Genomic DNA, 23,014 nt, shown 5'->3' on the forward strand with positions numbered 1-23,014 from the left:
GCTGCAATGGTTCTTTTTAGATTGTAGTTGATTTACAATGTTGTGTTACTTTCAAGTGTACAGCAAAGTGATTCATATACATGTATGTGACACACACACATATCCTTTTAAGATTCTCATTCCATATATAATATTACAGAATATTGAGTATAGTTCCCAGGGCTATGGCTTCCCATAGCAGAGTCATTACTTTGCCAACAAAGGTCCATCTAGCCAAAGGTATTTTTCCAGTAGTCATGTATGGATGTGAGAGTTGGACTATAAAGGAAACTGAGTGCCAAAGAATTGATACTTTTGAACTGTGGTGTTGGAGAAGACTCTTGAGAGTCCCTTGGACTGCAAGGAGATCCAACCAGTCAATACTAAAGGAAATCAGTCCTGAATATTCATTGGAAGGACTGATGCTGAACCTGAAACTCCAATACTTTGGCCATCTGATGGGAAGAGCTGACTCATTGGAAAAGACCCTGGTACTGTGAAAGATTGAAGGCAGGAGGAGAAGGGGATGACAGAGGATGAGATGGCTGGATGGTATCACCGACTCAATGAACACGAGTTTGAGTAAGCTCCAGGAGTTGGTGATAGACAGGGAAGCCTGGTGTGCCTGTGTCCATGGGATACAAAGAGTTGAACATGACTGAGTGAGTGAATTGAACTGAACTGATGGTGGCTCAGTGGTAAAGAATAGGTCTGCCAAGCAGACCAAACAGGAGATGTGGGTTGGATCCCTGGATCTGGAAGATGCCCTGGAGAAGGAAATGGCAACCCACTCTAGTATTCTTGCCTGGAGAATTCCATGGACACAGGACCCTGAAGGGCTACAGTTCATGGGGTCACAAAAGAGCCAGACATGACTGAGCAACTAAACAACAACAACAAGGGAATATGAGAGAGCCTTTCTTGAGTCCAGTGGTTCTCAGACCTCAACAAGTGTCGGCACCACCACCTGGAGTGCTTCTTGAAAGCGAGTGCTGGTCCCACCTCCAGAGTTTCTGATTCAGTGCATCTGAAGTAGGGCCCGAGAGTTTTTATTTCTAACAAATCTTCTGGGGATGTGGATGATGGGGATCTAGGACTACACTTTAAGGACCTTGCTTCCACTCATTCATGGTGCTTTAGGCACTGTTGTAAAAGCTCTTCATTTTTCCTTCAGGGCAGAGATTTTTTTTTTTTATTAAAATATTTTTGGTACAATATATACAACATTCAGGGCTTTTCTGGTGGCTCAGATGATAAAGAATCGGCCTGCAATGTGGGAGACCTGGATTCCATCTGGGGTCAGGAAGATCCCCTGGAAGAGGGCATGGCAACCCACTCCAGTCTTCTTGCCTGGAGAATCCCCATGGAAGAGGAGCCTGGTGGGCAACAGTCCATGGGGTCATGCAGAGTCAGACACGACTGAGTGACTAAGCACAGCACAGCACACAACATTAAATGTACCATCTTTGCTTTTTTTCAGTGTACTGTTCAACAGTATAAGTCCATTCTCTCTGTTGTGTAACCATCACCACTATCTACCACAATCCAGAACTCTTTTGGTCTTGCAAAACTGGAACTCTGCACACATTAGATAATAACTCTCCTTTTCCCCTCCCCCAGCCACAGTGAACAATCAGTTTATTTTCTATCTTTATGAATTTGGCTACATTAGATCTCATACATGTGATTTATACAAGGTCTATCTTTTTGTGACTGGATGTTTTTCCACTTAGCAGATGTCTTCAAAATTCACTGATGCTGCACCATGGGTCAGAATTTCCCTCTTTTTTAGGGTTGAATAATATTGTAGTGTCTCTACTATATTGTTTATCCATTCATCTGTCCATGGACACTTGGGTTGCTCCCATCTCTTGGCTATGGTGGAAAATAGTACTGTGAATATAAATGTGCAAATATCTCTTTGAGACCTTGCTTTCAATTCTTGTATGTAGTGGAATGGCTAGAGCAATGGAGTTTCTTATCAAGTGACTCATCCTGTGGATTATATGGGATAATCTAGATAAAGAATCAACATAGTGATCACACACAGAAATATAAACTTCTGCATCACACAGTCCTCTGGTCATTAGATCTATATAAACTAAATATCCTTTGATGGTGTTAAAGTTATTTGTGAGTATGGACTGTGTATAGGTGAGGTCAGTTAGGTTTAAAAGCATTCTGAATTTTTTCCTCTAACTTCACACTTGAACTGAGATAAGATTTTGGTGCAGACATAGGCACACCCTATTGTTTTTGTTATTTTAGCCATAAGGTTCTTCTTTAAAAAAAAAAAAAAACTTTTTATTTTGTGTTGGAGTATAGCTGATTAACAATGTTATAACAATTTCAGGTGGGCAGCAAAGGGACTCAGTGTGTACATGTCCATCCCAAACTTTCTAACTATCCCTTCCCCCACTCCTCTCCATCCTTCCTCCTGGCACCCACAAGTTCATTCTCTAAATCTGTGAGTCTGTTTATGTTTTGGCCACAACACGTGGCATGTGGGATCTTAGTTTCCCAACCAGGGGTTGAACATTTCCCTGGTAGTGGAAGTGCAGAGCTGTAACCAGTGTATCACCAGGGAAGTCCCAAGCACGTCCTATTTTAAGCCTTTAGTGTGAATACTTGATATAACACTTGTTAAATAAGTACTTAATAGAAATGCTTGTGACAGGTTGGTTGTGTGAATCATTAGAAATGGTGTTGCCTCACTCAATGCCGGGAAGTCTCTTTCCTGGAAAGTTCTCTTTCACCTCATTTCACTTACCCTGCAAATACACTTGCAGAATGTTACTAAAGCAGAAGGATTCAAGGACAGGGATAATTAGATTCACCACCAGCACTGGAAGTAAAGACTCGTATGTGTGTCTTGGGAAAATATGTTCTCTAAAGTAAGGATGTTCCCAGTGCGGTTTGCAGACTGACCAATCCATCCACTCTTGATCACCAGTCATGAAGTGAGACATGAGCACACAGCAGAATGGAAATCCAGGCAAAGCAACCATGTCACTACACAACACACTGCCTAGGTCAGCTGATCTTTTTTTTTTTTTTTTGCAGCAAGAGTTTCTCAAGGGAGAGTGTATAGATTAGATTCTGGCGCAAGCTCCCTCAATTGCACTGTCCCAGGTCACACTGAGTTTGTTGAGACAGTAGAAGCTATGTCCTCTGTGGGGTCTTTCCTGTCTCAGATGGAATAAGGGACCAGGCATACTTGTCTAGTATAGCACTTATTGCACTGTATTGTAATGGTCTTCTTGTAAATGTAACATTTATTTAGTGTCTATTTTTTAAGTATAAAAATACATGTGCTGTGCCGAGTGCTCAGTTGTGTCTGACTCTTTGCAACCCCATAGACTGTAGCCATCCAGGCTCCGCTGTCCATGGGATTTTTCAGGCAAGGATGATGGCATGGATTACCATTTCCTTCTCCAGAGGATCTTCCTGATCCAGGGATCAAACCTGCATCTGCTGCATTGCAAGCAGACTTGTTACCTGCTGAGCCATTGGGGAAGCCCCCATAAAAATATATAGTACGAGCTAGCGATTCATGGGGTCGCAAAGAGTCGGACACGACTGAGCGACTGAACCATGAAAAAGAACGACATTCTGATCTGTATTAAAACATGGATGAATCTTGAAGACTTTCAGCTGAGTGAAAGTCATTACAGCCATTCACAAAAAGACAAATACTGTATGAGTCCACTTACAGAAGGCTCCTAGGACAGTCAGAATCATAATGTAGGAAGTGGGTTTGAGGTTACCAGGGCCTGTGGGAAGAGAAAGTGGGGAATTACTGCTTCACGGTTAGAGGGTTCCTGTTTGGGGTGATGAAGCAGTTTTTAGAAGCGTGGTGGTGGGTTTACAACACTGTGAATGTACTTAATGTCATTGAACTGGAGCCTTAAAAAGAGCTAGGATAGTAAACTTTATATTATTATATCTTATCACACAAAAAAAGTAGAAATAGTAAAAACTAGTACATGCTGGTTGAAAAGAATTGAAATAATATAGATATATATAAGACAAAATGTGCACGAGAGGCCTGAGATAGCCAATCCTTTGCCCAGTCTCTAAAACTGCAGGAAAACACCCCAGATTTGGGAACCGCTCAAAACAGGCATGGAGGTTGGTTCGAAGGGGCCAACACTAAGCGACTCCTAGCATCAGGCCAGTTGAGGACACACTGCTCTCAGAGAAAATCTACAGGAGAAAGATGAAATACCACCATGGCTGGCAAGATCTAGTGCTTTAAAGTATATCCTCAAATCCTGGCAGTGATTGTCTAAGAATATATTGATTGAGCACACAGTTTAAGAAAGTGCGCTCACCCATGCATTGCCAGACCCGAAACACACCCTGACTCACACAGCTGTGATATTTGCTCCTTGGCAAAGTCCTCGTGGAGTCAGCAGGTTCACTGTCCCTTCCCCGAGCAAACCCCTCCCTCTCTTCACTCATCTCCCAGCATTCCCCACACCTGTCCCTGTTTGTTTAAACCCCAGCCTGGGAAGTATGGACACCCTTCAGGATCAGTCTCACCACCATGTTTCTTCTGACTCCAGTCTTGGTAGCTGTCATCTGCATTTGGATGGTGTGGATCTTTAAAAATGCTGATGGAAGCACTGAGAGAAGGAAGGGGGAGCCTGGGGCTGAGGCTCGACCCTGGGTGGATGAAGACTTGAAAGACAGCACCGATGTCCACCAGGAGGAAGCAGGTAAAGACGCTGGCTCTGCTGCTCGGTTCCCACCTTCTGTATTTTTACGATGAGGGCAAGTGGCTGGGGGGACTCATGGAGAGAAATAAGTGCAGGCAGGTCAGTTTCATCGTCAACTTCTATCATGCAAACAAATTAGTGTGTGACAGAGACATCATTTATCTTGGGTGTCAGCTTGTCATTTACTGTGACCAAGTAAAAAGCTGGATCATCAGTAAAAAACTGTTGAAGGGCTGGCTTTCCCCAGCTCCTGTCCTGACTGGCTGCTAAAATCTTTCTGCAGGGGGCACATCACAGGCTGGTGCGGCCATGAGTTAAGTAGTCAGGTTTTGATCAAAATTTTGAAATAAAAAAGGGCAGCTGTGTAGGAGCTCACTACTACTCATTATAGCAGCCCTGTGGGTTACAGACAGGAGTGGCTGTGGCCCTCAAAGCCGAGTGTCTGATTCAATAGACAAGGCAATGAATGGACAACTGAAAGAGAGTAAAAAAAGAGACAGGCGGAACTGATTATAAGGTGTTTTGAGAAGGCTCAGGATCTTGGCAAGGCAGTTACAGAAGGCTGAACCAGGCCTGGTGGATTACTAGGATATGAATAGTAAGGGTGAGGAGGTTAAGAGGAACAGAAGGAGCCTGAATACAGAACCGCTAGGAAAGATGCTAAGAAGATGGAAGGACTATGCTGACCAGGGAAGGGGCAAAAATGAAGTTGAGGATGGGTGGGGGCATGGTTGACCTGAGAAAGACAAGGTGATGAAGGAGGCAGGCAGGCAGGGAGAGGTTTTTGGGAGCTCTGAGTGATCTGTGTTTGGGGTGGGTCTGAGGAGGTTCTGTGGGCTGGATTTGACTTGGAAGAGGCTCAGTGACTCTCAGCTGGGGTACTAATGGCCCCAGTTCAGTTCAGTCGCTCAGTCGTGTCTGACTCTTTGTGACCCCATGGACTGCAGCAGGCCAGGCCTCCCTGTCCATCACCTACTCCCAGAGTTTACTCAAACTCATGTCCCTTGAGTCGGTGATGCCATCCAACCATCTCATCCTCTGTTGTCCCCTTCTCCTCCTGCCTTCAATCTTTCCCAGCATCTGAGTCTTTTCAAATGAGTCAGTTCTTCGCATCAGGTGGCCAAAGTATTGGCATTTCAGCTTCAACATCAATCCTTCCAATGAATATTCAGGACTGATTTCCTTTAGGATGGACTGGTTGGATCTCCTTGCTGTCCAAGGGACTCTCAAGAGTCTTCTCCAACACCACAGTTCAAAAGCATCAATTCTTCAGCGCTCAGCTTTCTTTATAGTCCAACTCTCACATCCATACATGACTACTGGAAAAACCAAAGCTTTGACTAGATGGACCTTTGTTGGCAAAGTAAAGTCTCTGCTTTTTAATATGCTGTCTAGGTTGGTCATAACTTTTCTTCCAAGGAGCAAGTATCTTTTCATTTCATGGCTACAGTTACCATCTGCAGTGATTTTGGAGCCCCCCCCCCAAAAAAAATAAAGCTCCACCTTCCCTCCAAAAGAGGCCACCTGGAAGTATATGTGTGCATGTGTGTGGAAGGGTGTGTGTGTGTTCTGAGTTGTCCTAACCTTAGGATTTGGGAGTGGGGTACACAGCTGGCACTCCATGCTGGAAGCCATGTATCACTGGCTATGCCATGTACACTGAATATACCACACAGGGTCCAAGCCCAGGCAGCCTCCTAGCCGGGCTGTCTCTTACTCTCCTCCCTGGATGCCAACTATGCCAGCTGAGAAGCACTTCCATGAATGAGGGGAGATCCACTCTGAAGCTGGGTAAGGATCTGCTCCGGTAACAATGGGCGGGGCAGTGGGGATAGCACAATGCAAGAGAAGAGGTGGATCCAAGGGACAGACAAGGAAGAACAATGGGCTCTGGCAATAAGTTAGATGTTGGGAGAGGAAGAAGAGGGCAACAATTTGCAGACTGGAAGAATCAGAACAACACTGTCATACGAAGGTGAGGGGAGGGGACCCGGTTTAAAAGGGATGCTGTTGAGTGTAGTGCAGGGCGTCTAGGGCTTGAATGAACAGTGGCACATTGAAGCAGAAAGATAGGGAGCTTTCTAGGTGAGAGATCCAGGCCACAGACACTGACTGGAGAGTCACCAGCTTAAGGTGATGCTTGGAACTTGGGAAACAAATGAACTCACTAGGGGTATTGCTAAAGAGAAGGCTGAGGAGAGAACCTGGTGGGGAGCACATTCAGATGAGAGGAACTGCCTGGGAGGAATGGACTTGGAAGAACAGGTATAGGGAAGAAGGGCAGGTTAGTAACTAGCCCTTCCAGGTATTTTCTATATCCAAGGTCATTTTTACGTAGGGTGAATCATAACAATACAGGGAGCAGGCACTATTACCATCCCTATATTACAGATAAGGAAGCTGAGCTCAGATCATCTAAATCATCTGTCCAAGCAGCTAGTGGTGGAGCCAGGACCCAGCGGGGGCTGGTTCCTGAGTTCCAGGTCTACAAAGAAGGCTTTTCCAGGCTTTTCCAAAGAATGACCCATAACAGAGAGGGCAGGAGATGGCCCACAGAGTTAAACATTTCCTGAGAGATCAGAAGTAGTGTGTGCATTGAGAAAAGCCCACTGGCTTTGAAGACCCAAGGATTGAAGGGATACAGAGGGATCAATGTGGCTGGTGGGGAACCAGGGACCTGGGATCAGGGACCTGTGCCTGATGGTTGGGACCAGATACGAGAGCTATGTGGCCCCGTTCTGCTTCTCTGCCTGTTGATTCACTTCTCATTCTCTATTCTTTACAAGGAGGAATAAAGTGAACATGTAGCCCCCCTTCCCAGCAACCATGAGCAAATTTTCCCCAAGTGTAGAGTTCACAGTCTCTTGTTGGGATTTTCCTTGTCTACATAAGAGATACTTGCTGAGGTCACACGGGCATACAGGTGGTAGGTAGGGCTAATGTTTAAACTCTGGCACCCAAGTCCCTGCTCTTAACCACTGGGTGGGTGGACACAGTCTAAGAGAGGATACACTGCCAGTACTGTGGCTCCGATGGAGGTATAATTGGAGAGGAGAAAGCTACCATTGCCAAGCAAACACGAGATGGCTTTGATAACAGCCAATAGAGACCAGGGGCAAGCCATTTTGAAAATTAACAGAGACAAAACAGTAAAATAAGTATTGTAGGCCATTCTAGTGTGAGTTGAGGGAAATATGAGCACCGATCCAACCTCTGCCAGCTCTGACTCACAAGATTCCTGTTCCACATTCACAGGTCGGGGAATCAGCCTGTGTGGGGTGGAGGGCGAGGGGAGGAGAGGTGGGGGCAGGACATAGACAGGACATGCTGACTAGATGTCAGACACAGACTTTGTCTGGGGACCAGTCACACATGGTGTCTGATGAGGATTTTCTGTTCCCTCTTTATCTGTGGCAGAGGTCTGAGGAAGAGAAATGACCCATATTTAATCTCAAACAGGAAACTTCAGATTGTTTCCCCAAAATGAACTGAAAATACTGCACAAAAGTCCTCTAGTCAGTCCCAGATTCATGAAAGCTCATGGAACTGGAAATAGGAGAAAGACAGGAAACACATTGAGATGTGTCCATTTTAACATTAGTGGGGATTTTCTTTATTTGGCTTTGCCAGCCATCCAAAAGCTAGTATTCTAACTGAATTTTCATTGTCCCAGTCACTGCTAATACAGGCTTTGCCAAAATTTGTATCTAATGTGCTCAACACCTGAGAATAAAAATGTTCCTCAGACTTAGGAACAGATAGATTTTTATGTACCCATATGCAGCTGTTTCAAACCTGTTCATTGGATCAATGACAGCTCATTTCAGTAAAAGCTTAACAAGTCAGCCAATTAGAGATGGATTCATTCCAGTTCCAGCTCCTCTGCATGCCAACTAATCAACAACAGTCTCAACCAAGTAACACTGTTCCTACAGATGATATTAACCCTCTTACATGCCTGGAAGCCAACCAATGCCTGAACTCCATGTTTTCCAACCAAGTGGTGTGCAAGAACTAGCCTGAGGAGATCTTAGAGGTTCTGAAATTTTATGGGCCATTTGTTCACTTGCTAGTAGCTTGAAGTCAGGCCATGATAGGAGTGCTGACTCTATATTATAGCACTGGAAATTGGCCAGGGCTATAATTCAGTGCTCTTTTTCTCCCTACTCTCAGAGGGCTGGTTTGCCAGCACACCCCTGACAAAAACGCTATATAAGAGCAGCACTCAAGACCTGCCTAGCTTTCCTCTGCTATAAGAAGCAAGGAATTCAGCTTCATCTTTGCATTTCATCATCTTTTGACACCCATGCATACTTCTGCATGACTAATTTTAACAGGCTGGTTTACCAGGACTCCTGTAAGACATTATGGTCCTAGGACAAAGGAGAGGTAAGTTTGAATTCAGATGAGAGAAGATTGGGGACAGGAAAGGATTTGATGGAGATGTCATCCTTGGGATCAAATCTGGGTGGGTACTGCTGGGGAGAGTAAAGGTCAGCACAGGACACTGGGGACCCCAGAAGAGGTGGAGGGGCTCAGAAAACAAGTTCTGTCCACTTCACCTGGGATAGCATTGCTCTATTCCAGATCTTTCCAGCTGAACACCCCCAGACTCCCCAACCCCCACCCACCCTTGTTGCTAGTGAGTCAGTTTACACTGCAACAAATGGCTGAGAGGCCCACACAGAAAGGAAAGCGATGGCTGAGGAAGTGGGAAGGAAAAGTTCTCTGTGCCAATGCTGAGCCCCAGAGTTGTTCCCATTGTCAACTGGAAGAGCTGTGTCACCCAGAGCCTAATTAACATGGTTGCTCAAGGCTCCTCCAAAATTGCAGGGAGGGAACAAGGATGATACAACACAAATTGGCCTTAGCGGTTTCATAGCCGGAAAACATTTGGCCCGTTTGCCAAGATTTGGAAGTGGAACTGCAAAAACACAAAAGCAGTTCACATAGATGCAGCCAGAAAAATGCCTCCAAGTTAAACATTAAAGGATAGACATGACCTAGAATTACTTGGCCATTAAACCTAATTAGGGAGCAATTTGGCTCCTTGGCATTCAAGCCACGATACAAGGCAAGTTGGTTTTGGTGTCAATAGCAAACTCCATGTGTGATAGCACAGGACTTCTGTTAAACGCAGACCACAGTGGTGTGCATTTATTTTTGAATATGTGGGCTCTACCACTTAAATGAATCTGCCAGAGTGGTTTGGCTGGTCTGGGCTGGTGGCAGAAAAGCCACAGAACAGAGGCTCTTCCCTCTCCTTTGGTAAGCCCACATTCCCTGGAGGGGATGGTTAGGAGTTCAAGAGGAAGGAGAGAGCCGTGCCTTTTGTGTCGGTTCACTGCCCTGCAGTCCCTCAGAGCTTCTCTCCATCTGGCTCAGCTGACCCCTTTCCCCAGGTCGAGTGTAGACTTTCTGTCCTGGGAGAGGCTCCAGGAACAGCAGCTCCCCCTGTGCTCTGCTTAGAAAGCCCTTCAGGACAATCCAACCCAGCGGTGGTTGGGGCCGAGTGTCTGCCCCCCTCAGAGACAAGGCTGCCCTGATAAGGCTTGAGAGGCAGCCCCTTCATTCTGCCAGAGTAGGAATGCCTACCCTGGACTTCAGTGGCTGCAGAAACTGCTGAGTCATGCCCCTCTACTGCCTTTAGTTTCTGCAAATGGTGGACGGACCTAAAGTTAAGGAGGCCTTTCATGCATTCTCTCATTTACCACTGACTGACTAAACAGGTTGCTGGACTTTGTGACACATGGGTGGGGAGTAGCATGGTGTCGAAAGTCTTTGCTGATGCATTTGATAAAGTTGACCTGATGACATCTGGGTTTGGTTCAGGGTGGAATGCTGGAAAGCTGGTAGGTGTTAGTGGCCACTCCCCCATCACATCTAGTGCCTTTTGATTTAGTAACTGGGCCATCTCATTAAATGTGTACCATGTGGGCTCCCACTGCCCCTGGCTAGTGAAGTGTAAGAAGTTGCTCATTACTAGCAATGAGCTACCATGATCCCTACTAGTACTGTAGGTGAGTTCTCAGTCTCCCCCAAATCCCCTGTTCTCCCTCTTGCCTTCTTCTCCCCATCCGCACATATCCAGGAGTGAAATGTGTGGGTGCTCCCAGGGGCAGAGGACTCTCTCCTACCTGAATTCCACCTGGAATGCCCCAGATCCTCAGGGCCAGGCCCTGGATCTTCTTGCTCTCTTCCCTCTGTTTCGATTGTCATTCTTATCTTTATCTGAGGGCTCCCTAAGTGACATCTCACCTCCTGGACATTGACTGCAGTCCCCCCTAATCCTGAGGGGAAACCATCCAAGACCCCAAGTGGATACCTGAAACCACAGATAGTACTGAACCCTACATATCCTAAGCTTCTCCTATACATACATGCCTATGGTAAAGTTTAAATTAGACACAGTAAGAGAATATCTGAATTGCCAGCATCATTACTCATGTGCTTTGAGGTCATTATTAAGTAAAATCAGGGTTACCTGAGGACAAGCAATACCTCATCAGTTGACCTGATAACTGTGCTGTGCTTAGTCGCTCAGTAGTGTCCGTCTCTTTGCAACTCCACGGACTGGCGCGCACCAGGCTCCTCTGTCAGGGGCCCACCAGGCTCCTCTTTCAGGGGTCCATCAGGCTCCTCTGTCCATGGGGATCCTCCAGGCGAAAATGCTGGAGTGGGTTTCCACACCTTCCTCCAGGGGATCTTCCCAACCTAGGGATCAAACTCAGGTCTCCCGCACTGCAGGTAGATTCTTTACCATTTGAGCCACCAAGCCCTAAAAGGCTACTAAGTGTCTAATTAGGTGGATACGTGGACAAAAGGATGATTCATGTAGGTAGGGGGACGGAGCAGAACAGGCATGAAATTTCATCATCTTGCTCAGAATGGTGCATAATTTAAAACTTCAGTTCAGTTCAGTCGCTCAGTCGTCTCCGACTCTTTGCGACCCCATGGACTACAGCATGCCAGGCTTCCCTGTCCAACACCAACTCCCAGAGATTACTCAAACTCATGTCCATTGAGTTGGTGATGCCATCCAACCATCTCATTCTCTGTCATCCCCTTCTCCTCCCGCCTTCAATCTTTCCCAGCATCAAGGTCTTTTCCAATGAGTCAATTCTTTGCATCAGGTGGCCAAAGTATTGGAGTTTCAGGGTCAGCATCAGTCCTTGCAATGAATATTCAGGACTGATTTCCTTTAGGATGGACTGGGTGGATCTCCTTGCAGTCCAAAGGACTCTCAAGAGTCTTCTCCAACACCACAGTTCAAAAGCATAAATTCTTTGACATTCAGCCTTCTTTATAGTTCAATTCTCACATCCATACATGACTACTGGTATAAATTGCTTATTTCTTGAATTTTCTGCTTAATATATTCAGAACACAGTTGACCCTGGGTAACTGAAACTTGCCTCAGAAAGCAAAACCTCTGTACTTGGGGGGCAGGAAGGGAGGAACACTGATTTAGGAGTTAAGAAACCTAAGCTATAGTTCTGGCTCCATGAAGGATTGCTGCATGTTTAGGACAAATTAACTATATCCATTCATTCCATCTCCTACTTTTGCCCCACCTTCCCCAGATGGTTCATCTCTCATCCTTCTGTCTCACTTAAGAGACTGTGAAATGTCTTAACAGTTGTGTTCAGTTGATCTACCCTTGGGGTTTTTTGCACAATTCATTTCTATGGCTTTCTTATTAAAACAAAACACACGCACAAATCCCTTAATTGTGAAACGTAAGGTAGCGGTTGGTTTAGTCACTAAGTCATGTTGAACTCTTTGCAACCTCATGGACACAGGGATCGAACCTGCATCTGCTGCATTGCAGGTGGATTCTTTATACTGAGCCACCAGAGAAGTCTGTGATATGTAATATGCTGGCTGGGAAAGCGTATAAAACATAGATGAATGGCTTAACAAATAATTTGAAAGCAAAAATCCATATAATTATCACTTAGATCAAGAAGTATAAATTTCCAGTACTCCATAAATCCATATATTCCTAGTCACACCTCTTCATCCCACAGACATAACTACTATTTTTAATTTTATGGGAATTACTTCTGTGCTTTTCTTTATAGATGTATCACCTCAATATGCATTCCTAAACACTTTCATGCATTGGAGAAGGAAATGGCAACCCACTCCAGTGTTCTTGCTTGGAGAATCCCAGGGACAGAAGAGCCTAGTGGGCTGCCGTCTATGGGGTCACACGGAGTCAGACACGACTGAAGCGACTTAGCAGCAGCAGCAGCAGCAGCAGCAAACAGTAGAGTTCTATTGCATATATTCTTTTGACTTTGCTCTTTAGCTTAACATTTTATTTGTAAAATTCATTCAGGTTAGGCATGTGACCGCAGTTCATTCATTTTTGCTGCTGTATAGTATTCTGTTTCATGAGTATATCATTATTTATTTTACTGTTGATGAAGATCTGGGCTATTTCCAGTTCAGGACTATGATCAACTATGCCTCTAATAACATTTTAATACTTATTTCTAGGATACATATGCATGACTGTCTCTGAGGTATGCATGCGATTGCTGAGTTAGAGTGTGATGGGTATGGAAATGTATCATCTGGATCACCCTTCAAGGAAAGACTTGTTGCTCCTTCTGTTGGGAGTGTTGTAAACAAAGAGCCTTCAACTGTCTGCATATTCCAGGGTTTACCTTTGCTTTGCCCAAGATTCTGCCTTTCCCAGGGTGGTTTATATGCAATGACGATTGGCTTAGGAGTATAAAGGCCCAGTCATTTGGGCCTAGTTGGGGACAACTCTGATGGGCTATTTTTCTTCCAAAGAAGCCCTATTGTTGGCTAAGCCATCATACAAGGCTTACACTGAAATATGATGTCTTCTGTCCAATCGTGTTTCTTCCCTCTCCTTTCCACAAGTTTTGTTCCCAAAGGTACTTCCTGTAAACATCCTACACACTAGTCTCAGTTTGAAGCTGCTTCATGATCTGATAACTCCAATATCTCAAGTCTTTGTAGGTCTATTTCTGATGCCTGCAGTTTCTAGTTATTATTCATGACTTCTTATTTTCTTGAACACACTGTTATTTTTTATTGTACACTGGTTATTCTTTTGGAAAATTACTCATAATTTTTTTTGAGGCCTAAGATATAGTTAGGGCTTCCCAGGTGATATAGTTAGGCTTTCCTCAGTGGTAAAGAATCCACCTGCCAAGCAGGAGACAGTGGTTCTAATCCTGGATCAGGAAGATCCCTTAGAGAAAGAAATGGCAACCCACTTCATGGCCTGCAAAATCCCATGGACAGAGGAGCCTGATGGGCTACAGTTCATGGGGTCCCAAAAGAGTCAGACAAGACTTAGCAACTAGCCACCAACAACAAGATGTTACTCCAGGGAATAGTCACATTTGCACCTACAAGTTGAGCAACTTTGTAACACTGGGACAACTTTAATATGAGATCAAGTCTTATGGTTCCTTGGATCACTCACAGGATATTATCCTAGGCTCTAAGACACGAGGGCTGGATTAATTACATTTTAGTCTTACTGTTGGAACATAAACCTTCAAGCCCTGGATGGCCTTGGGGTTTTGACTTTTGTCACCATCTCTTTGTCTGAACTCAGCCTCATGGCTGTTTCTTGGCAACTGGAAAATATTCTCCGGACATTTGATTGCTGGTCTACCTCTACTGGTACTAACCTTCACCTAGATTTTTAACTATGATGTCCTATAGTCACAGATTGGTGGTGGTGGTTTAGTTGCTCAGTGGTGTCCACCTTTTGCAACACCATGGACCATAGCCCGCCAGGCTTCTCTGTCCGTGGGATTTCCCAGGCAAGAATACTGGAGTGGGTTGCCATTTCTTTCTCCAGGGGATCTTCCCAACCCAGGGATCGAACCCAAGCCTCCTGCATTGCAGGCGGAATCTTTACCACTGAGCCACCAGGGAAATTACAGATTAGCTCATTAATATGTAGAAGAAAATGTTCTAAATTATATTTTACTAAGCATTTTGCCTTTTTTTTACTTTAGAGAGTTGGTTTAAATTATGTAAATAACCATTACTGGAAATGAGAACCCTTTAGTAAATGTCACAACAACCATAATATAATCATAACTCCAACATCAGTTAATCCTTGGCATCAAAATGGATTTGTATCTACTCAAGAAAGAAAGTCACAACTGTTTTCTGTCACACAGCTGAAGGCAGGGGATATAATATGTCTTATCAGGTAAATATTCATTGGATTTTGTGTTGTGAATGAGGAAAATATATGATAACATCATATTCAGTTTTCTAAAGACACAGTTTAGGTAGTACAGTAATAATTCAGGTAAGCCATGCACACGCACACAGATAAATTTTATGGTTTAAAACAATCTAAATCTGTTACCTTAATGAAAAAGTGCTGAGCATTTTTGGGAATTTGATCATAGTGGATTCTGATTACCTGCTGTTATCTAAGTAGGAGTTGCCTTCTACTGGTTATGTGGCTTCTCTGTACCATCCCCATCAGGCTGAAAAATATCAGATCAAGTTTAGGAAAGACTTCAGCCTTTGTATAAAAGAACTATCTACTCATTAGATTCCACTGATATTTTCAGTGTCTATTTCTTTGGGAGCCTTCTTGGTGAAGCCTTGTCTATCTGATTTAAATTTCCCTGAAAAGTCCAACTCACATCAGTTTATTCTGATTTGATGTACTGAAGTCCACTTTCTGTACTCATCTCTTTTTGGCATCTTCTGCCTCCAAGATTCTAGTAGTTGGTGAGGCCCAACAATAACCAGAAGTCCAAGACTAATTCAAGTTAAGCATATGTATACATGTAGAATATATATATATTATATGGTAGAACATGATAGAAGCAGGCAGGTGTAAAGATAAATTTAGTGTAGGTAAGCAGAACAGATTTTTTCCTTACAGATAATCACGATGGTGTGATCACTCACACTCACCTAGAGCCAGACATCCTGGAATGTGAAGTCAAGTGGGCCTTAGGAAGCATCACTATGAACAAAGCTAGTAGAGGTGATGGAATTCCAGTTGAGCTATTTCAAATCCTAAAAGATGATGCTGTGAAAGTGCTGCAAAGTGTCAGCAAATTTGGAAAACTCAGCAGTGGCCACAGGACTGGAAAAGGTCAGTTTTCATTCCAATCCTTAATAAAGGCAATACCAAAGAATGCTCAAACTACCACACAATTGCACTCACCTCACATGCTGGTAAAGTAATGCTCAAAATTCTCCAAGCCAGGCTTCAGCAATACGTGAACCTCGAACTTCCAGATGTTCAAGCTGGTTTTAGAAAAGGCAGAGGAACCAGAGATCAAATTGCCAACATCCACTGCATCATTGAAAAAGCAAGAGAGTTCCAGAAAAACATCTATTTCTGCTTTATTGACTATGCCAAAGCCTTTGACTGTGTGGATCACAATAAACTGTGGAAAATTCTTCAAGAGATGGGAATACCAGACCACCTGACCTGCCTCTTGAGAAACCTGCATGCAGGTAAGGAAGCAACAGTTAGAACTGGACATGAAACAACAGACTGGTTCCAAATAGGAAAAGGAGTCTGTCAAGGCTATATATTACCTTGCTTATTTAAAATCACCCTGCTTATTTAACTTCTATGCAGAGTACATCATGAGAAATGCTGGTCTGGAAGAAGCACAAACTGGAATCAAGATTGCCGGGAGAAATATCAATAACCTCAGATATGCAGATGACACCACCCTTATGGCAGACAGTGAAGAGGAACTCAAAAGCCTCTTGATGAAAGTGAAAGAGGAGAGTGAAAAAGTTGGCTTAAAGCTCAACATTCAGAAAACGAAGATCATGGCATTTGGTCCCATCACTTCATGGCAAATAGATGGGGAAACAGTGGAAACAGTGGCTGACTATTTTTCTGGGCTCCAAAATCACTGTAGATGGTAATTGCATCCATGAAATTAAAAGACACTTACTCCTTGGAAGGAAAGTTATGACCAACCTAGACAGCATATTAAAAAGCAGAGACATTACTTTGCCAACAAAAGTCCATCTAGTCAAATCTTTGGTTTTTACAGTAGTCATGTATGGATGTGAGAGTTGGACTGTGAAGAAAGCTGAGTGCTGAAGAATTGATGCTTTTGAACTGTGGTGTTGGAGAAGACTCTTGAGAGTCCCTTGGACTGCAAGGAGATCCAACCAGTCCATCCTAAAGGAGATCAGTCCTGGGTGTTCCTTGGAAGGACTGATGCTAAAGCTGAAACTCCAATACTTTGGCCACCTCATGTGAAGAGTTGACTCATTGGAAAAGATTCTGATGATGGGAGGGATTGGGGGCAGGAGAAGGGGACAACAGAGGATGAGATGGTTGGATGGCATCACCGACTCGATGGACGTGAGTCTGAGTGAACTCTGGGAGTTGGTGAGGGACAGGGAGGCCTGGTGTGCTGCGATTCATGGGGTCGCAAATAGTCGGACACGACTGAGCGACTGAACTGAACTGAACTGAATATTTTTGTGTCTTATTTAAGAAATTCTTCTTGTCTACAAAGTCATTAAGATAGTCTCTCACATTCTTTTCTAAAAAGCTTCAAAAATTAGTCTTTCATAATTAAAGCTCTGGTGAGAACAGGCAATATTCATTCAGTTTCAATATCTGATGAAAGAGTTTAAATGTTTCACCATTAACTATGTAGCTGGTTCTGAGGTGTTTTGATTTTGTTTGTTCCCCATAGTTAAGACTTATCAGGTTAAGAAAGTTCCTTTCTACTCCCAATTTACTAAGAGATGAATGCCTAATTATATATATATATATATATAAATTATATGTGTATATATATATATATATACATTCAAAGCATTCCTATTTTTTATAATCTTTAATTTTTGAAGACTGTATCTTAGAATTTCTTTCAGTTGGCATCTTCGTAGTTCACATGTGAATCTTTGTAATTCAGACTGAAAATACTGTCTAGTTATGGTGAAAGGAATGAAGAAACACACATGTTCAGAGGTAGAACTGTGATATTTTGGATCTATAACCAACAATTTCAAGAATGTTGGAATGAAGCATCTGGGAATTCAGCAATAAGGTCTTCTGAACTCTTTTGTTTGAAAAGCCTACCAGGAACTTCACAGTGTTATTGACTGGAAAACCTTCTAAAATGAGGTGGTTGGGTCTGCCCTTGGTGAGGCTTCTAGTTCACCAGATATATCTTCCTTTTTATCTTCTACCGTATCTGTGAGTTCGTTTTCTTCATTTTACCATTTTCAGCTCCACTTATTGAATCCTCCATTGCATCTTTATCTTCTGTGGATTTTCACAGCTCTCTGAACAGGACGGAAGCAGAGGAAACCAGAAAAACATGGTAGAAGCAGGCAGGTGTAAAGATAAATTTAGTGTAGGTAAGCAGAACAGATTTTTTCCTCATGATTAGTATTTTTGTCTCTTGTTTAAGAAATTCTTCTTCTCTACAAAGTCATGAAGATAGTCTCCTACATTCTTTCCTAAAAGCTTCAAAAATTAGTTTTTCATAATTAAAACTCTGGTGAGAATAGGCAATATTAATTCATTTTCAATATCTGATGGAGAGTTTAAATGTTTCACCATTAACTATGTAGTTGGTTCTGGGTGTTTTTCCCCATAGCTAGACTTTATCATGATAAGAAAGTTCCTTTATACTTCCAATTTACTAAGAGATGAATGCCTAATTTTATCAAACACTTTTTCCATATTACAATGATTACTAGCTTGTAAATGTAACAAACATGGTTTTGCTAACGTTGTTAACTTGCATTCCTGGGATAATTCCAACTTGATCAAAGTGCACTGTTTTTTACATATTGTTGAATTCTGTTTACTAATATTTTGGTCAGGACTCTTTGCATCTATATTTATGAGGAAGTTGAATCTGTAACCTTTCTTTCTTTTAATGTCCTAGTCAGACTTGGTAACAAGGTTGTGGGTGTCATAAAATGAGTTGGGGATGATGTTTCCTCTATTTCTATTCTTGGTAAGAGTTTGAGAAAATATAGCAATAATTGCTCTTTGTGATAAAGAACCTGCTTGCCAATGCAGGAAACTAAGAAATGAGGGTTCAGTCCCCTGGAGGGGGGCATGGTAACCCACTCCAGTATTACTCAGGCTTCCCAGCTGGTGCCAGTGGTAAAAAAATCCTGCCTGCCAATGCAGGAGACATAAGAGACAAGGGTTCGATCCCTGGGTTGGAAAGATCTCCTGGAGGACAGCATGGCAACCCACTCCAGTAGTCTTGTCTGCAGAATCCCATGGACAGAGGCGCCTGGAGAGTTGGACACGACTGAAGGGACTCAGTATGCATGCACGCATGCATGTTCTTTGAGTGTTTGATAGAACTAACTCCCTTATGAAGCCATCTGGGCCTCTTCCTAAAGGAATCTTTTTTTTCCCTCTGGCTGATTTTGAGATTTTATACTTGATTATAAAAGATGTGGGCTTCTTTTCTTTTTTACTGCTGCTGCTGCTAAGTCGCTTCAGTCATGTCCAGCTCTGTGAGATCCCATAGATGGCAGCCCACCAGGCTCCTCTGTCCCTCGGATTCTCCAGGCAAGAACACTGGAGTGGGTTGCCATTTCCTTCTCTTTTACTACCTGGGATTGACTGGGCCTCTCGAATCTGTAGATTTGGCATTTTTCATCATTTTTTTTTTTAATCAGATGCATGCATCTGTCCATGGGATTCTCCAGGCCAGAACACGAGTGGGTTGCCATGCCCTCCTCCAGAGGATCTTCCACACCCAAGGACTGAACCTGAGTCTCTTGTGTCTCCTGCACTGCAGGTGGCTTTTTTTCTGCTGAGCCACCCTGGAAGCCCTTTTAACAAATAGTCTCCTTCAAATAGGGCCTCTGCCACATCCTCTTTCCCATTTCCTGCTGAGACTATCATAAGACATATAATAGACATTCTCATTCTGCTTTATTTTTCTTGATCTTTCTTTTATGTTTTCCATCTTTTGGTCTTTCCTTGTTCTGTTCAAGATATTTTTTCTAAGTTATCTTCAGTTCATTAACTCTTTCTTTAGGTATGTCTAACCTGCTGTTAAACTCATCCACCAAGTTCTTAGTTCTATTGTTTTATTTTTCAGTTCTAATCTCTATCTTAGACTATTTTCCATGTAACTTTTCATTTTTTCCTGTACTCTACAGATTTATAAATGCTTGTCTTTTTTTTTCCCTCTAAACCTAGCCATCAAAGTTTTTCTATCTTTTGAGTCTGACGATTCCATATTTGGAGACTTCAGGTGTCTGATTCTATTTTTAAAAATCTGCTCTGCTATATTTTGTTCAAGGTGTTTTGGTTTTGTGTATGTCTGGTTGTCTTTGATGGGTTGCTGACTATTGCACTTAAAATTATCTGTATGTTGGCATTTGCTTCTGTTGGGTGATGGCGCTATTTTCAGGCAGGACCACATTGTTCCAAGTTCAGGTTTGAGGCATGACTCACAAAAATGCTGTAACCCCTTGGGGGCTGACTTATTTACATTTCTTACTTTTTCTAAGGATGTAGTCTTGGGGTCCATGCTTGTCAGACTTCCCATTGTATATGGGTCTGGGCTTTGATTTCTGTCTCTCTTGATCTCTGAAAATATAAAAATAAACATGTAAATATATAGGGATTGGCAGATACTAACAGGGCAAATGTAGCTTTTGCACTTATTTACCTTCTCAGGTTCCTAATTTCCCTTAAGTTTTGGCCTGGGGATGTCTTACTATGCTGTTAGCAATTTAATGATTTTATGATAGGTTTTAAAGTAATACTTTTTTTTCAAGATCTTAGTGATTTTCGATGATTCCTAGTGGCTCAGATGGTAAAGAAACTGCCTGCAATGCAGGAGACCCAGGTTTGATCCCTGGGCCAGGAAGATTCCCTGGAGAAGGAAATGGCTACCCACTCCAGTATTCATGCCTGGAGAACTCCATGAACAGATAGCCTGGTGGGCTACAGTTGATAAGGTCACAAAAGGGTCGGACACGGCTGAGGGACTAACACTTTGGACTTCCCTGGTGGCTCAGACGGTAAAGTGTCTGCCTACAATGTGGGAGACTCGGGTTCAATCCCTGGGTTGGGAAGATCTCTGGGAGAAGGAAATGGCAACCCACGCCAGTATTCTTGCCTGGAAAATCCCATGGATGGAGAAGCCTGGTAGGCTATAGTCCATAGGGTCGCAAAGAGTGGGACATGACTGAGCGACTTCACTTTCACTTTAGTGATTTTCAGCTGGTGGGAGATAGCTTCAATAAGCTAGTTCACCATTAACAGAAATTTATATTTCTCATCTTTGGGGAAGCAAAAATTTTCTTTTTCTTGATTTGTAACCAGTCTGGGGTTTGAAGGACAGTCAAGATCAGAGTTCAGGATTCTCAGACCCTTTTCATTTTTTTATGATGTTTTTGAGCTCATATCCTTTAGATATTTTTGCGAACTTGATTTCCCTTTCTCTAGTGGTCACCTTGTGACTCTAAAGGAGGAAAAAGAATTTTCCCTCTATTCTTCTAGGTTTTTGGCTGAGACATCTCTTCTTAGTAATAAATACAGGTTAACAAGAGAAAAACAAACAGAAATTTAACAATATGTATATTTCTTGTGTACATGGGAGAGACCCAGGAAAACTGAGTAACCCCCTTGAAATGGCTCTAGAAAGAAAGTGAAAGTCGCTCAGTCATGTCCAACTCTTTGTGACCCCATGGATTGTAGCCTGCTAGGCTCCTCTGTCCGTGGAATTCTCCAGGCAAGAATACTGAAGAATGTTGCCCTTCCCTTCTCCAGGTAATCTTTCCGAGCCAGTAATCAAACACAGGTCTCCTACATTGCAGGCAGATTCTTTACCAGCTGAGCTGCCAGGGAAATGGCCCCAGCCACCACCTTAAATATCATTTCCAGATAAAGACAAAAGAAAGGTGTTGGGGGCTCAGCAGAGTCAGTTATGGGAGGTTATCAGAAAAAGCAGAGTAAATAAGGGTAAAGTTGTTACAGAGATTTACGGCCACACCTTCTCTATTGACAAGAGTTTATTGTGATTTAGAATCATCCCTCTCTTCCTGGTGCAGAGAGGAAGATACTTCCAAATGGAGAATTCCTTTATAAATGTAAACGTCCGCTTACCAAAGGGTGACTTCTACTCTGGTTTTCAGAGTTTCTCCTGTGTCTGTTGTTTCCTAAAAATAGTCAATGCAAAAGAATTCTTATGCTAATGAGGCTTATGGGGCCGGGGAGGGGGCATTCCCTTTCAAAACCAAGAGATCATTTAATTTGCTGTCTTGTTCCTATTTGCAGAGGCTGATGAATGGCAAGAGTCAGAGGAAGAGGTGGAACACATCCCATTCTCCCACAGTCGATACCCAGAGAAGGAAATGGTTAAGAGATCCCAGGAGTTTTATGAACTTCTCAATAAGAGACGGTCTGTTAGATTCATAAGTAACGAGCAAGTCCCAATGGAGGTCATTGACAACGTCATCAAAGCAGCAGGTCTGTATATGCGCAGTGGGTCTTTGGGAATGCCCACGGCAAGTGACAGTAAGAGAGCAATGTTGAAGTTCAAACACAGCAGATAAAGCCTGGAGTGATAGGTTTACCTGCCAAGTCTTGTTAGTGCAAGTTGCTATGCCCAATGCACAGTGAGGCCAAACACACCAACATGTAGGAGTTTGGAGCACAGAAGGGTTTATTGAAGAGCTATGCAAGGAGAGGGGTGGTTCATTCCCTAAAAGCCCCCTGAGTTCAAAGCATTTTTAAACAGCAGGTGAGGGAGAGCAGTCGCAGGGTATGTGATCCGCTTAGGTACAAGTCTCTGACTGGCTGATGGTGAGGTCGCAGGGTGGTGTCATAGGAGTTAACTTCATCAGACATTAGGCTCCAGGAAGCCTGGGACTATGAGCTCATGGGGTCAAATAGTTAACATCTTCCATTTGGTGGGGGGTTTCACATCAGAGAGTAACAAGGAAACTTACATTACCATATGTAAAATACATAGCCAAGGGGAATTTGCTCTATGCCTCAGGGAACTCAAACGGGGGCTCTGTATCAACCTAGACGGGTGCGATGGGGACGGGTGCGATGGGGACGGAGATGGAGGGAGGTTCAGGAGGGAGGGGACATATGTATATCTATGGCGGATTCATGCTGATGTTTTGACAGAAAACAACAAAAGTCTGTAAAGCATTATCCTTCAATTAAAAAATAAACTTAAAAAAATTAAGTGATGTCGGGGGAAAAAAAAAACAACTCTGGAAATGTGCATCAGATACTGTTATCCAGGTACTTCAAGAGGAGCTAAAGCAGAGGATATGGGAAAAGCCCATCCTAGGGT

General features: G+C 43.2%; 1 protein-coding gene across 2 annotated transcripts in view; it reads left to right on the forward strand.

Moving 5' to 3' along the window:
• The first annotated feature begins 4,463 nt into the window (after window positions 1-4,463).
• The window catches only part of IYD (iodotyrosine deiodinase), a 29,712-nt gene continuing 11,161 nt past the window's right edge, over window positions 4,464-23,014 (forward strand). The window contains exons 1-2 of one of the 2 annotated variants that reach the window (XM_019967592.2): window positions 4,464-4,700; window positions 21,982-22,173. In XM_019967592.2, the coding sequence (XP_019823151.2) occupies window positions 4,529-4,700; window positions 21,982-22,173 (364 nt within the window). In that variant the 5' untranslated portion in view covers window positions 4,464-4,528. Of the gene's footprint in view, window positions 4,701-21,981; window positions 22,174-23,014 lie in introns of those variants that run through there. The other variant, XM_070796367.1, reaches the window with a different exon arrangement.

The sequence above is a fragment of the Bos indicus genome, chromosome 9 (genome assembly GCF_029378745.1).
Source record: "Bos indicus isolate NIAB-ARS_2022 breed Sahiwal x Tharparkar chromosome 9, NIAB-ARS_B.indTharparkar_mat_pri_1.0, whole genome shotgun sequence".
In the NCBI taxonomy this organism is placed as follows: domain Eukaryota; kingdom Metazoa; phylum Chordata; class Mammalia; order Artiodactyla; family Bovidae; genus Bos; species Bos indicus.